This window comes from Kogia breviceps, chromosome 18, assembly GCF_026419965.1.
Source record: "Kogia breviceps isolate mKogBre1 chromosome 18, mKogBre1 haplotype 1, whole genome shotgun sequence".
NCBI classification, from domain to species: Eukaryota; Metazoa; Chordata; class Mammalia; order Artiodactyla; family Physeteridae; genus Kogia; species Kogia breviceps.
Window position 1 is genome coordinate 45,937,214 of NC_081327.1, and position 13,297 is coordinate 45,950,510.

The 13,297-nt window shown below is 42.5% G+C and overlaps 1 protein-coding gene across 2 annotated transcripts in view; it reads right to left on the bottom strand.

The window, feature by feature from the left end:
* The window catches only part of RFWD3 (ring finger and WD repeat domain 3), a 37,497-nt gene extending 27,308 nt beyond the window's left edge, over nucleotides 1–10,189 (bottom strand). The window contains exons 1-3 of one of the 2 annotated variants that reach the window (XM_059043733.2): nucleotides 10,076–10,189; nucleotides 6,389–6,959; nucleotides 1,490–1,686 (exon numbers count right to left, since the gene is read on the bottom strand). In XM_059043733.2, coding sequence (XP_058899716.1) covers nucleotides 1,490–1,686; nucleotides 6,389–6,957 — 766 coding nt within the window. In that variant the 5' untranslated portion in view covers nucleotides 6,958–6,959; nucleotides 10,076–10,189. The remainder of the gene's footprint in view (nucleotides 1–1,489; nucleotides 1,687–6,388; nucleotides 6,960–10,075) is intronic. The other variant, XM_067018450.1, reaches the window with a different exon arrangement.
* Nucleotides 10,190–13,297: the final 3,108 nt, after the last annotated feature.

Here is a 13,297-nt window from a genome sequence, read left to right on the forward strand (position 1 = left end):
CCAAACTTATAGAATGTGCAACACCAACAGTAAACCCTAAGGTAAACCAAAGACTTTGAGTGATTACAGTATGTAACTAATGCACCATTCTGGTGAATGATGCCAATAATGGGGAGGCAATGCATGTATGTGTGGGGGAGGGAGGGGGGCAGATGTATATGGGAGATCTCTCTACCTTCCTTTCAGTTTTGTTGTGAACCATAAACTACTCTAAAAAAAAAAGTCTTAAAAACAAACACTTAAAAGACCTTCTCCATCAACTATTTGGTTTTCTGGATACAGTTCATATAGGAAAGGCAGGATAAATGCTTAATCCTTTATTCAACAGTTTTCAGAGCAATGAGTTAGGGCTCTAATAACTTACGATGGTGATAAGTAAGGTGTTTTTTTTTTTTTAAAGTGCACAATTATGAATTTATAGATTCACACAGATTTGATGTATTTCAATCTGTAACCTAAGAATACATTCATTATTCTTTTTAATGCTCAAACTGTCCCAACTCAGGCCAGCAGGATCTCTTTCAAGGTTGCGCCTGTGCCTACTGACATAACTCTGTAAGACTCAGACGGCTTCCTTGCTTTCCAGCACAATAAAATGCCCTAGGCCCATCTTGTATATTTACTATCACAGACCTGGAAAGCTGTTTCTCCAAGCCTTGGTTTCCTTTAGTGTGAGAAGACCACAGTGTAGGGTATCAGATAGGTTTTTGTTTTGTTTTTTTCCTGGGTAAAGATTTAATTTTACTTATTTTTGGCTGCGTTGGGTCTTTGTTGCTGCGCACGGGCTTTCTCTAGTTGTGGCAACCGGGAGCTACTCTTCATTGTGGTGCGTGGGCTTCTCCTTGTGGTGGCTTTTCTTGTTGCGGAGCGTGGGCTCTAGGCGTGTGGGCTTCAGTAGTTGTGGCTCGCGGGCTCTAGAGCGCAGGCTCAGTAGTTGTCACTCGTGGGCTTAGTTGCTCCGCAGTACGTGGGATCATCCCAGACCAGAGATCGAACCCGTGTCCCCTGCACTGGCAGGCGGATTCTTATCCACTGCGCCACCAGGGAAGTCCCCAGAGAGTTTTTTAATACAAGCATATGCTTAAGGGGTCTCTGCCCATCTACTGTTAAATAAAGTTCCACTTGCACAACATGTAACATTACACTAGGACTTTAAAAGTACCGAATTAGACAGGGTACTGAATTTACGAACCTTTTCTTTTAAATAATCTAGTTCCTTCTCAAATGTCTAAGAAAATGAAAGGGAATGTAAAATGCCATTATAAAGTGACCAACTCAATGGGTCACAAACCACATTAAATTGCAAAGCCAGATCAAATCCTCTCTATATAGTTATGGCCAGTGAAAGCTCTGTACTATAAAGCATTAATCTATGACATTTGGGATAAAAAGGGAAAGTATCAAAACACAAGTCTAGAGTATCTAGTCTTCTGGAGTCTAAGCTTTCCAGATGTTGACCTTGTGAATCAAATCTGGATAAAACACTCACCTTCTAAAACAACAGCTCCAGGTTCCTCTGCCTGGACAACTCCCTCTTCATACTCTGTGGAGCTGTCACTGTCAGAACTACCTGATACCTGCAAGTCTTCAGAGACAGGATTCCTAGTCTCTGAATCATAAGAAGTGGCTGGTGAATGCGGCTGTGTCCTGCTCGCTTGAAAGTAAGCATCCAACGGTGCTCTCAACCTATATATGCAGAAAGACAACAGAATTCTTGTACAACGTACCATCATCACAAGAATAATCCACAGTAATTTGGAGGTAAATCCTAGTCATTTTAATGCATCACCAGGCTATTAAATGCTGCCTTTGAACGCTGAAGTAGGAACAGAGATTCAGGCAGGTGCTGACTGGACTAGACATGCTCTTTCCACTCAAGTATTCCATTAGCCCACACTGAAGCCTGACCCCTCTGCTAAAAGCTAATCCTACTTTACTGGCTTTCTTTTGTCAATACCTTTTAAAGACATGACTCATTAATATAAAGGAAGGGAGGGAGGGAGGGAGGGCTGACTCAGCAATTTGTCTGCTGATATTAGGGGGTTGAAAAGCGAGTGGGCAAGACGAAAAAGGGCCCTACTGATCAAGTATGGCCTTGTGGGATTCTGCTTCTGCAGCTACTAAGACCAAGGTCTTCTGAAGGTATGAAAACTGGCTATGGTCATAACTGTCTCACCTCTTATTTTGAGCCACTTTTCAAGTCAAAAATGTCAAAGGACAAAAGTTCTCTCTTTTGCCTGCTCAAACCTGCTGTTGAGCTCTCTGGTGATTTTATTCCATTTACTGTGTCAACTCCAATATTTCTATTTTGTACATTTTTATAACTTAAGTCTCTTTATTGATACTGTCTATTTTGTTGTTTTATACTTTGCTTTAGTTCTTTGAATATATTTAAATAGCAGATTTAAAGTTGGTCTAGTAAGTCCAACATCTTGGCTTCTTCATGTACAGTTTCTATTTTTTCTTCCTGTGTACTGGTTACATATCTTTTTTCTTGAAAACTGGACGTTTCAAATAATATAATGCGTAACTCTGGAAATGAGATTTCACCCATTCCCAGGGTTTGTTGTTGTTGCTATTTCTTATAGTTGTTACTATTGGTTTAGTGACTTTTCTGAAGTAATTCTATAAAGTGGGCATGTATGTGGCCTTCTAGATTCCCAGGAATATGTCAGAACTTTTTAAAACCCCAAAGGAAGATCTCATTCTCCACCTTTTCCTTTTAAGCTTTTTGGTTAGTCTAATGTTTGCCCCAATGGTCATCCACTGCCACAGGCAGACCCTGGGGAAAAGGCTTTTACAATTTTCGAACTGGACAAGCCAGGGATTGCCTTTCAAGTGGGATCTTTCAGGAAACCAGCAAAGAGGTCAAAGAAAGAGAATTCTCTGGGCATGAGGCTTTGAAGGACTTCCAATTCCATTCTACTCTCTCTAGTTGCTTCCAGGCTGCTGCCTTTTCACTGTGATTGCAGGCATTTAGTTTTCAAGACTACTATGGAGGGACTTCATAGTAAGTCCCTCCATAGTAGTGGTTAAGAATCAGCCTTCTAATGCAGGGAGCATGGGTTTGATCCCTGGTCGGGGAAATAAGATCCCACCTGCCGTGGGGCAACGAAGCCCACGTGCCACAATGAAAGATCCCACATGCTGCAACTAAGACCCAACGCAGCCAAATAAATAAATAAATATTAAAAACAAAAAAAGACTACTAATGAAGCTGAAGAGGGGGATGGGAATAGGGAATGCCACAAAGCTCACAGTTCTTGCTGAGATTCAGCTGGTTTTGAGAATCACTCACTAAAGTGCTACAAGTATTTGGTTAATTTCCAGAGTACTGAAAAAGTTGATTTTGATAAATTTTGCCAGTTGTTTCAATGATTTTTTTAAAAAAATAAATTTATTTATTTATATTTGGCTGTGTTGGGTCTTCATTTCTGTGTGAGGGCTTTCTCCAGTTGCAGTGAGCGGGGGCCACTCTTCACCGCGGTGCGTGGGCCTCTCACTGTCGTGGCCTCTCCCGTTGCGGAGCACAGGCTCCAGATGCACAGGCTCAGGAGCTATGGCATACGGGCTTAGATGCTCCGCGGCATGTGGGATCTTCCCAGACCAGGGCTCAAACCCGTGTCCCCTGCAATGGCAGGCAGACTCCCAACCACTGCGCCACCAGGGAAGCCCTGTTTCAATGATCTTATGGAGAGAATTTTCTGAGGTCCTTACTCTGCCGTTTTCACTGATGTCACTCAGGTTTCCTTTTCAAAAAAAAAAAAAATGCTAACCAAGTTTACAAACTTATTTTTAGGAACTGTGCAGGAACAGCAGCTATAGCTACTCATGAGAATAAGAATATAAGAACAGTATTTCCTAAGAACATTTTAACCAAATGAAATACATAATAAAGTTAGGCTATTACATGCATATCAATAACATTCTGCATAGAAACCAGTAAAAAATTAAGTGACTAACTTTTTTTAAAAATCACTTATTAATATTGCTTTTACATAGCAAAATAGGCATTTCCAAGGTCGGCTGGGGACATATAAAAGAGGAACTATGAAGAGCAACCGGGAGGCAGAGCCAGGAGTACAGTCTTGGAACCCAAGAAATTCTTTTTTCCTGCACTTATCACCTCTGAATTAAATGACAGTATAGTAAGTACCTGCCCCTTGCTTACTCCCTGTAGTCCTAGATTCCATAAGTTCCAAGAGAAAAGATACCCTGATCTGTCCTGTTCACCAATGTGTCTTCAAGGCAAAAGTTCAGTCTCTCACATAGTGGAGTGTTAAAATATTTGATGAATAAGTGATGACGCCGGCTGTCAGAATCAAGCAGCCTCAAACAAAGAAACAGGAAAGGAGTTTGTGACCTTGGCTGAGAAGTAGTTGGGAAAAATATCCCACTATGCAAGTTTCCGCAATTTTGGCTTCTTGGTGGAGTCTGAGGCAAAAGCTGCTCACCTTGGCCCAGACTCTCAGCACCTGGCCCAGGAACGGTCTGTCAGGTGAGTAATGCCTAACACCAGAATGAGAAACTCACCTCAAGAAATTCAGAAGGTATAAGCAAAGAGTCCTGGAAAAGCTCAGACTTTTACATGAATTTAGTGTGGAATTTGTTTACAACACAATTTAAAGGAAAAAAATTTTACCGCCACATTTATCTGGCTCCAGAATCCATGTTCTCTCCACTGAACTGCATAATTCCTTGCCTTCAAGGTTTATTCTCTTTGTGGAGACAAACATATGACCATCAGTCAAATAGTTTAACTGATATCATTTAACATCTAAATTCTGTAGCTCAGTCCCTGAGCAGAGATTCTACACACATCAAGCTATTTTCTGATCAGTCTGGCTTCTGTGTGGCAGCATCCCCTAGGAGAATCGTGCTGACCATGCCAACGAGAGAATTTGGTCTCTGTGGTGTTTCTAATTTTCTCTGTAAATTGGCATCTGGTTTGTAAGTGTCACTCTCCTGTGAACTGGTTAACACAAAAGTCCCCAACCAAGAGCAATCTCCACCCCTGCGTGCTCATGAGTGGATGAACAACCAAGCTTGAGGACTACTGCAACAGGCCTCTTGACAGTTCTCGGGGACACCATTCTCAACTCTCAGCCCCCTTACTTCAACAGGGTCCCCACATTGCACTACAAGCTACCTTCACCTACGACACAAATGTATGAAATCCTACTTTGCTTTCAAAATCCGAGTAAAGGGCATCTTAAAATAACAGAGTAGCATACATTTGCAACTCTTGTCAACACAGAACTAGGCACCTCTCACCCTTGATGGATCAAATCCAGCAGTGACCAGGCATTACAGAGACTGAAGCCACAGTTATAGCAGGCCCTGATACACTAATCAGCAGTATCCATGGAAAAGGATGCTGAAATCCCGAATCAGAAGGCAAAGTCCAGTTCCACAGTTATCCCAGTCAAATCACAACTCACCCCATCATCTTCCTCATTTGTAAAACATAGGTATTAGATGGCCCAGCTACCACTTTTTATTGTCACCTCATTATTTTCAGTGTTAGAAAACAAATGGGTCTGACTGAAGCTTCCTCTATCTGTTTTAGTTGACAACAGTTAGATTCAGGTTCCAACACCAGCTCTAACCTCCTCTGTGCTGTCGCTATGAGACCCTGAACAAACCACTCTCTCAGGGTCCAAGTTTCCTTTATATTTAAAATGAAAAGGTTGAATTTAATCTCTTTCAACATTATGAAGATACTTAGAAGCCCAAATGTGAAACAAAGTATTTCAAAAAAAGCTAGAGGACGTTAAAAAACAGATAAGGCATAGACAATTGTTATTCTTCATAATAACTCTGTCAAGACTTGACAGCTAAGCCCTTCAAGAGGCAAATTCAAACCAAAACCTATGGAAGAAAATTATTTTTAACTCTACAACACAGTACCAGGTGAGGAGGGCTGGAATGTTTCTCACTTGGTCAGATAAGCTCTAAATTAATTCACACTCTACTTTGCACAAGGCTTCTCTAAATCCAGCCTGCCCATCTTCTGAAATCTACTGCACCACTAAGGGGAGAACAATGAAACTTGGGTGAATGGAGTGGCCTTGCAAGTTAAATTTTTTTTTGATGTGCAAGAGACAAATGATCTAAAGAAAAGCCAGCCTCTATAGAAACCGCTGCCAACAAACTACCACCGAGTTTTCAAAACATATCTGTGTAACATATCCCCTCCATTACTTTGTGAAGTAAATAAGGCAAGCACTTTTATTTTCATCTGACTTATGAGGTACGGGGGTTCAGAAAGGTCACCTGACTTGCCAAGTTACAATGCCAATTCTTGGCAGCACTGGGGCTACGATCAGGGTCTAAGGTTCATAATTCCCAACCTGGCACTAATCCTACTGTTTCTACATACATTTACCTGGCAGTGTTTGTCCTGTGAGACCCTCCAGCTCTTGCCCTCTGTGAAGCAGAACTCCTCCTCCTCCTAGCTCTCACCGGCCCCACCCTGTGGTCCGAAGTTGGTCTCAGGAATTCCAGCATGCCATGAAGTCTCTGCAGCCCACTGATGAAGCTGTTCACTGAATCCAATGAAGACAACCGGGCAGTGTGGTTAGCACCAGCCTCCTGCCTATGCTCCTCTGAAACTCCTAGATTGATGTTCTCCACAGTCTCTTCTCCTGAGAGCTCCTCTGTCATATCAATGGACACCTGTGGAGCAGGCTGAAGCAGGGGCAGTCCCTCTTGGCTGCTGACCACTTCATCAGGAGGGGGCTGGAGCAGGGCTGGTCCCCCTTGGCCACTGACCGCTGCAGCAGATGCAGGCTCAAACAGGGGTGGTCCTTCCTGGCTGCTGACCACCTCAGTATGAGAAGGCTGGGGCAGGGGTGGTCCCCCTTGGCCGCTGACCACTTCAGGAGGAGCAGGCTGTTGTGCAGCACCAAGATCTAAGTGCACCTGAAGATCATATTTCATGGCTTCATGAGCCATCACTGAAGAAGCAATATTTGTAAGTATTAGTAAAATATATCAGCTATAAGACATGTTTTATCTAATCATATCTGTTCTTTAATATTTCTGTTTAAGATCATTCTTGGCAAAACTGAGAAACTTACAGAGATGATTTTGTTTGACTTTTTTTCCATAATAAGCACTTATCACCAGTTTTCCTGTTTGACCTTTGAAAACATGAAGCCGTGTGAGCACAGCACTATCCTTTAAAATAGATCTAGGGACTTCCCTGGTGGCACAGTGGTTAAGAATATGCCTGCTAATGCAGGAGACACAGGTTCGATCCCTGGTCCAGGAAGATCCCACATGCTGCAGAGCAACTAAGCCCATGCGCCACAACTACTGAGTCTGTGCTCTAGAGGCCGCAAGCCACAAGTAATGAAGCCCCTGTGCTGCAGCTACTGAAGCCCATGTGCTCTAGGGCCCACATGCCGCAACTACTGAAGCTCGCATGCCTAGAGCCCGTGCTCTGCAACAAGAGAAGGCACCATGATGAGAAGCCCGCGCACCGCAACCAAGAGTAGACCCCGCTCGCTGCAACTAGAGAAAAGCCCACGCACAGGAACAAAGACTCAATGCAGCCAAAAATAAGTAAATACATAAATAAAATAGATCGATAAAATAAGAGGACTGAACTACTGAAAGTAGTGGATCAACAAGTACAAGGCAAAGAGAGTATGAGACACACAAATCAGTTTTTCGGACTGATAACTGGTAGGACTGTGTGCTGTTGAGAAGCAAGCTAATTTGCACTGAGGGGACTGTAAAAACCACGTACCAAAGAAGACAGCATTGTAAGACGGAGATGGAAAGCCTATGAAAGTAGTTAATCTGTCCCTCAGGCAAACAATAAAAGAAAACCCTCCCTCTATGCTGCTGACAACTGGAGGTTTGAACCAGACAGACTTAAGACCAGCAGTGAAAACAAAAGAGTTAAGTGAGAGTCTACAAACTTTCACAAGTGTGAGACACTTCCAACCCTTCTCCCCCGCTGCACAAATCCAGAATGCAATATTCTAGTTTACATACATTCTCTATACCTCAAGGCAGGAAATTACAGGATTGTTCCCTAGAGAAAACCAGCTCAAGAGGAAAGATCTATAAATACTGACAGCTCTGACTCTCAAGAATATGGCTGGGTCTCTGCCCGTACATCTAACAGTAAAAGTCCATTGGTTGGTAAGGTTCAGTCATTCATACAGAGCTTCCAATCAGTTTTCTGGGGGTCTCTCCTCAAAATGAACAAATAGCCAAAGAACAACTGACATTCAAGAAAAGCCTCCAACATGAGAGAAAGAGACCAAAGCAGACAAAGAGAAGAAACTCGGAGAAAAGGAATACAATGCAAGAAACAGAAATAAGTAAATAAAGAAACAAATCCAAACTTAAAAGAATGCCAAGGAAAAAAAGATCAAATCAGAAAACAAGAAAGGGCTCTTAGAAAATTTACAGCCAAAGTAAATGCTTTAATAGAAGGACTGGAAGATAAACCTGAGTAACTCTTTCAGAAAAGAAAAGACAGTTAAAAAATAATAATAATATTAAAAGCTCAAGCTAGAATACTTGATTAACTGAAGTACAAGAATGAGAGAACTCAAAATGGAGAAGAAAGCGAAGGAAAACCTCTGGTCAAGATGTAACCATAAACTCTCTTCTAAGAACCCCAACACGGTAAATTTCTTCAAAAATTATATCAGTTACAGAACAACCTCCATTATTAATTCCAATTTTAGGACACTTATAAAATATGCAAAAACACACTACTATATGGATTTATAGATATAAGATAGTATAAAACAAGCCCAGGCATGAAAAAGACCAAATCCAGGAGAGGAAGGGTGCAGAGGTACACATGAGGCTTTGAATACAGAATTTTTTTTTTTAAGGAAAAAAAAAAAGAATTTTATCAAAAAGTCAAAGCCAAGATTTGTTAGATCTGGGTGGTGAATGCACGGGTCTTTTAAAAATTATTCTGTGCACTTCTCAGTATGGTTAAATATTAAAAAGTGAAATTTCTTCCCATCATATGCCAGATCTGATTAGAGAACAACCAGTTCTGATGAGATGTGAAAGACCCAGAGCTGAATCCAAACCTAATTCATCGGTGTATCCTACACAGCAAGAAGTACAGAGCAGATGCTAAATATCTACTGAATTACCCACCATCCACCTAAAAACACAAAACCAACCAAAAATCCCCCAACAACTAAGAACATATTAGCACCCGGTATTGACAGAGAGAGATAGGAGAGATATAGTACATATTCATCCCAGCAGAAAGTTCTCTAACCAGCGCCATACTGGAGCAAAGCTTCCCAATCAACGAGGAGAAACGCAAATCCCTCCAAGCCTGGGGCTGAGCAGCGGTGCGTCGGCTGCCCGCCCCCCGCCCCCCGCCTCCCACCCCAGCCGTGAGCAGACTGGTCCTAGACTTCCCGTAATCTTCCCAAGCTTTGTCACTCAGATTTCAACCAATGTCCGCTCCAGGCGGGATGATGGCTCCCAGTTAAAAGAGTAAGAGGCGCCGGCAGGGAGTTGAGTCGGACCGACCTGGGTTCAAATCCTAGCTCTGTCACGTCCTACCTCTGGGACCTTAGGAGGTTCCCTATTCAATTTGCTCCCCTGTAAAATGGGGATAATAAAAGTGTTTACGTCACAGTGTTTCTGTGAGATAAAGTTGGATAGAACAATAGGTCTTTCGTTCAACTTGAAAGTGATGCAAGTAGAGGGCGCTCCACGGGACGGCAGTTATTTGCAGATGATGAGTCTGAGGCTCGGCTGCCTGGAGAGCAACCTGGGACCTGTGACTCCGGCCCGGCACCGCGGTGAAGTCGGCTCCTTCCGGGATCCCCGATGTTCCTGCCTTTCCCGCCCCCACCCTCACCAGCAACCCCGAAAGAGCAGGGGATTCGGGAGCCTCAGCCCCGACAGTTGGGGCCGCCCGGAGCGGCCGAACCTCCTCAGACAGCCGGGTTCCAGGCCTGCCCGCAGCCCACCTCGTGGGGCGTCCCGGGGCCCCGCGTCCATGGACCCAGCCCGGGAAGTCATCCCGGAGCCAGAGGCCCGAGGCCTGGGAAAAGGCAAGCGCCCACCTCACCTGAAGCCGGAAGGACGCGGTCAGACTCGCGAGACCGCCGGAGAAGCCGCACACTCCTTAGAAAAACTCTCGCCGGACTGGCGCCAACCCCGACCCCCTCCCGGAGCAGCTCAATCCACCAGCCTGAGTTGCGGACTCGCCCTGCTCCTATTGGGCAGCAGTCCCAGTCGGCGGCCAATACCCTGTCTTCTTCTTTGTTTGGTCGCCACTGGCTGAAACAGCGGCGCTCTCATTGGCTGATCTTTCGTAAACGGACTAGGCGAGACCACGCTCGAGGAGGCCTCATACAATTGGTAGAAACATACGTCCGGCAACTCTCGCCCAAAGAGAAAAGCGGAAGAAGGGTTTTATCGTTCTTTATTTGAACTTTGTGGCGGGAGGAAGTTGTAAGAAAAACGTTTTTTGGTCCATTTTGAAAGGATTAAAATATTAAAACTGTGCCTCATGCTATTTCTCCCTAAGTCTTTGGTGAAGGAGATGTCTTTATCCAAAGCCTGTTAGCTAATCCAATAATTTCAAAATGTTGCTCGCAGTATCCCGGAGCCTGTAAAGAGGAGTGGGGCAATCCTGTTCATAAATTGTGTATCCTCCAGTGGTTGAAGAGCTCATGCGAAAGAACTTACCTACACGGTCTCTTCAATCCCAAACCACTGCAACAAATTGCCTGCTACTAAACTACCGTCACATCACTTGACAGCAAACATTTTTCAAGCATTTCTCTGAAAGACGAAATCTCACCTTTAGGAGGAAGACCTAAAAATCTAAACCTCAGGTACAGACTGCACACTACCAAATTTCATTTACTCATCTTCCAATTCTGAGTGGAACTAGTAGCAGAGGAGAGTGTAAACAACTGAAAGCCTTGGATTATCCAAATAATTGACTTTTCAATATTTTCCTCCTCCAAACCTGTCACTAAAGTGAACATTAGCATTTGTAGTTTTTTTTTTTTCCTTTTCCTGCCCCTAAGGGAGCTTCTACTGAGCTATAGCAAGGTTAATATGAGGAAAAGGAATGTTATTTTGTAAACAAATACATATATTATGGCATAGAATGAAAAACATTTTGAGTGATTCTCACTGTTATATAAGTAACTGCATGTCCAAGGCAGAAAATTTAGACAATGCATAGAAGCAAAAAAGAAAAATTGTCTCCAGAGAAGTCATTAGTTACTTTGTTTAAAATCGTCATCTATCTAAATGTGTATATTTAGGTAAAGATGGAATTGTGTTTTAATCTCAAAATATATCATGAATTGCTTTCCTTGTCATTGAATACATAGGCACATCATCAAACACTGAGTGATTCTTTGAAAATTAAAAAAAATTAATAGGTAATATCACATGGCAAAAAAAATTTGGACAACACAGAGGGCTGCTTAGTGAAATATATACAGAATGTTTCTAAAAGGTTCTGAGAGTATATTGATTCATGATCCACCTAATGGCCATGTTTACTAATTAGAAGAGAAAGAATAAACACACAAGCCAGCAGAAGGTTATAGTCTTGTCTCCAACTTCCAAAAGTTTTATATAGTTAGAGGAGAAAGGTATTGGCTGTATTTCATTTTAGGGGTGAAATTCCCATTTACAACTTTATGGGTGATTACTTAAACACCAACCCCCCGTTGGCTCATTTGTAAAAAGACTGAAAAAAAATGCACTAAGCGCCACTTCATAGAAGAGTTATTTAGATGGATGTCTTTTTTTTTTCCTCCACCAAAAGACATAACTAATGGGTTCCCCTAAACTACATGATAGTAACTACTTTTATGGACCTGAACGTATAATTTAAATGAAAAATTTGAAAGAACTGTCAAGGTTAAAATATGCCAAAGAAAGTTCACACTTGTGGTAAACCTCATCCCCAGGCTCTGGGGAAAGCCATGAATTTCCCTCTACCATTGGCAGTACCTTCATTCATTCATTTTCTAGTTCATTCGGTCAACAAATATTGATACTTTATTCAACATCTACTTGAATCCTGGCTCTGGTCTCTATGGTATGGATATGTTATATAAGACAGAGAGGACTCTTGACCTAATGGAACTTATATTCTACTAAGTGGGGTAGATCATAAACCAATAAACAAGAATAAAGTAGGTAATTTCATATAGTAAATATCATAAAAGCAGTAAAACAGAGGGACATGAATGGAAAGTGCTTAGGAGAACTTCTTTCAATTGAAGGTTCAAGAAAGGACTCTCTGAGGTGCTGATACTAGAGCAGAGACCTAAAAACCTCAGAGGAAAACTTTGAGAAATGGTGTATAGTCTATAAATGACCATAATAAAAAATAGAGTAAGGTAAGTGCTGTGATGGGCATGGTAGTGCCCCAAATAATGTGACTGGATGGATAGGACTTCAGGACACCTGGGTCTGCCTCTACCACCCCCCCCAATCATCACTAATATTTTACATGAGGTGCTGCCCATTTTTGGACCTAATTTTTTGCATGACAAAATGAGATAACTGGACCAAAATGAAGAGTTGTCCCTGTTTGAAGTGCAGCAAATCTAGAAGACCACAAAATGCTGCAGAAGTTCAAAGCAGGATGGGGGGAAAATAAATCTCTTCTACCAGATATTAACAGACAGAACCATGCTGGTCTGAATTCCCTCTGCATCAGCTTTTTGGAATGCTATGGGAATTGATATGTGGACAGGTTACTATTGATATGTACTGGGAATTTATTCTCAATGTCACCACCATTCTCCTAATACAGCATGAGATCCCAGGAAGTAGCCTTGTAGGCAGGAGTAGATGCAGGTTTCATGGGCCTGAAGCTTATACAATGTGGAGGAACCTCTTAAAGTATACAAAATTTAAAATATAAAATTACTTCCAGTAAAGGCCAGCCATCTCCTGTTAGGCAAATCCTTTAACAGACAATAACTAAAAGCTCTTGACAATTTTTTTCCTTTTTTTTTTTTTTTTGGCCATGCTATGTGGCATGTGGGACCTTAGTTCCCTGACTTGGGATTGAACCTGCACCCCCTGCAGTGGAAGTATGGAGTCTAAACCACTGGACCGCCAGGGAAGTCCCTGGACAAAATATTTTTTAAAAAACAGCTACCTGAAGGCACTGGAAAGCAGCGAAAGGCAGGCAGAAACTAGAGGGGTCTACATGGAAGAAAGAGATGGCACTAGGTGAGCCTCCCTTTTTTTTTAAATGGCTTTTAGCTTGAGGGTAGGACCCCATTGGCACCATTTGCAATGGCTA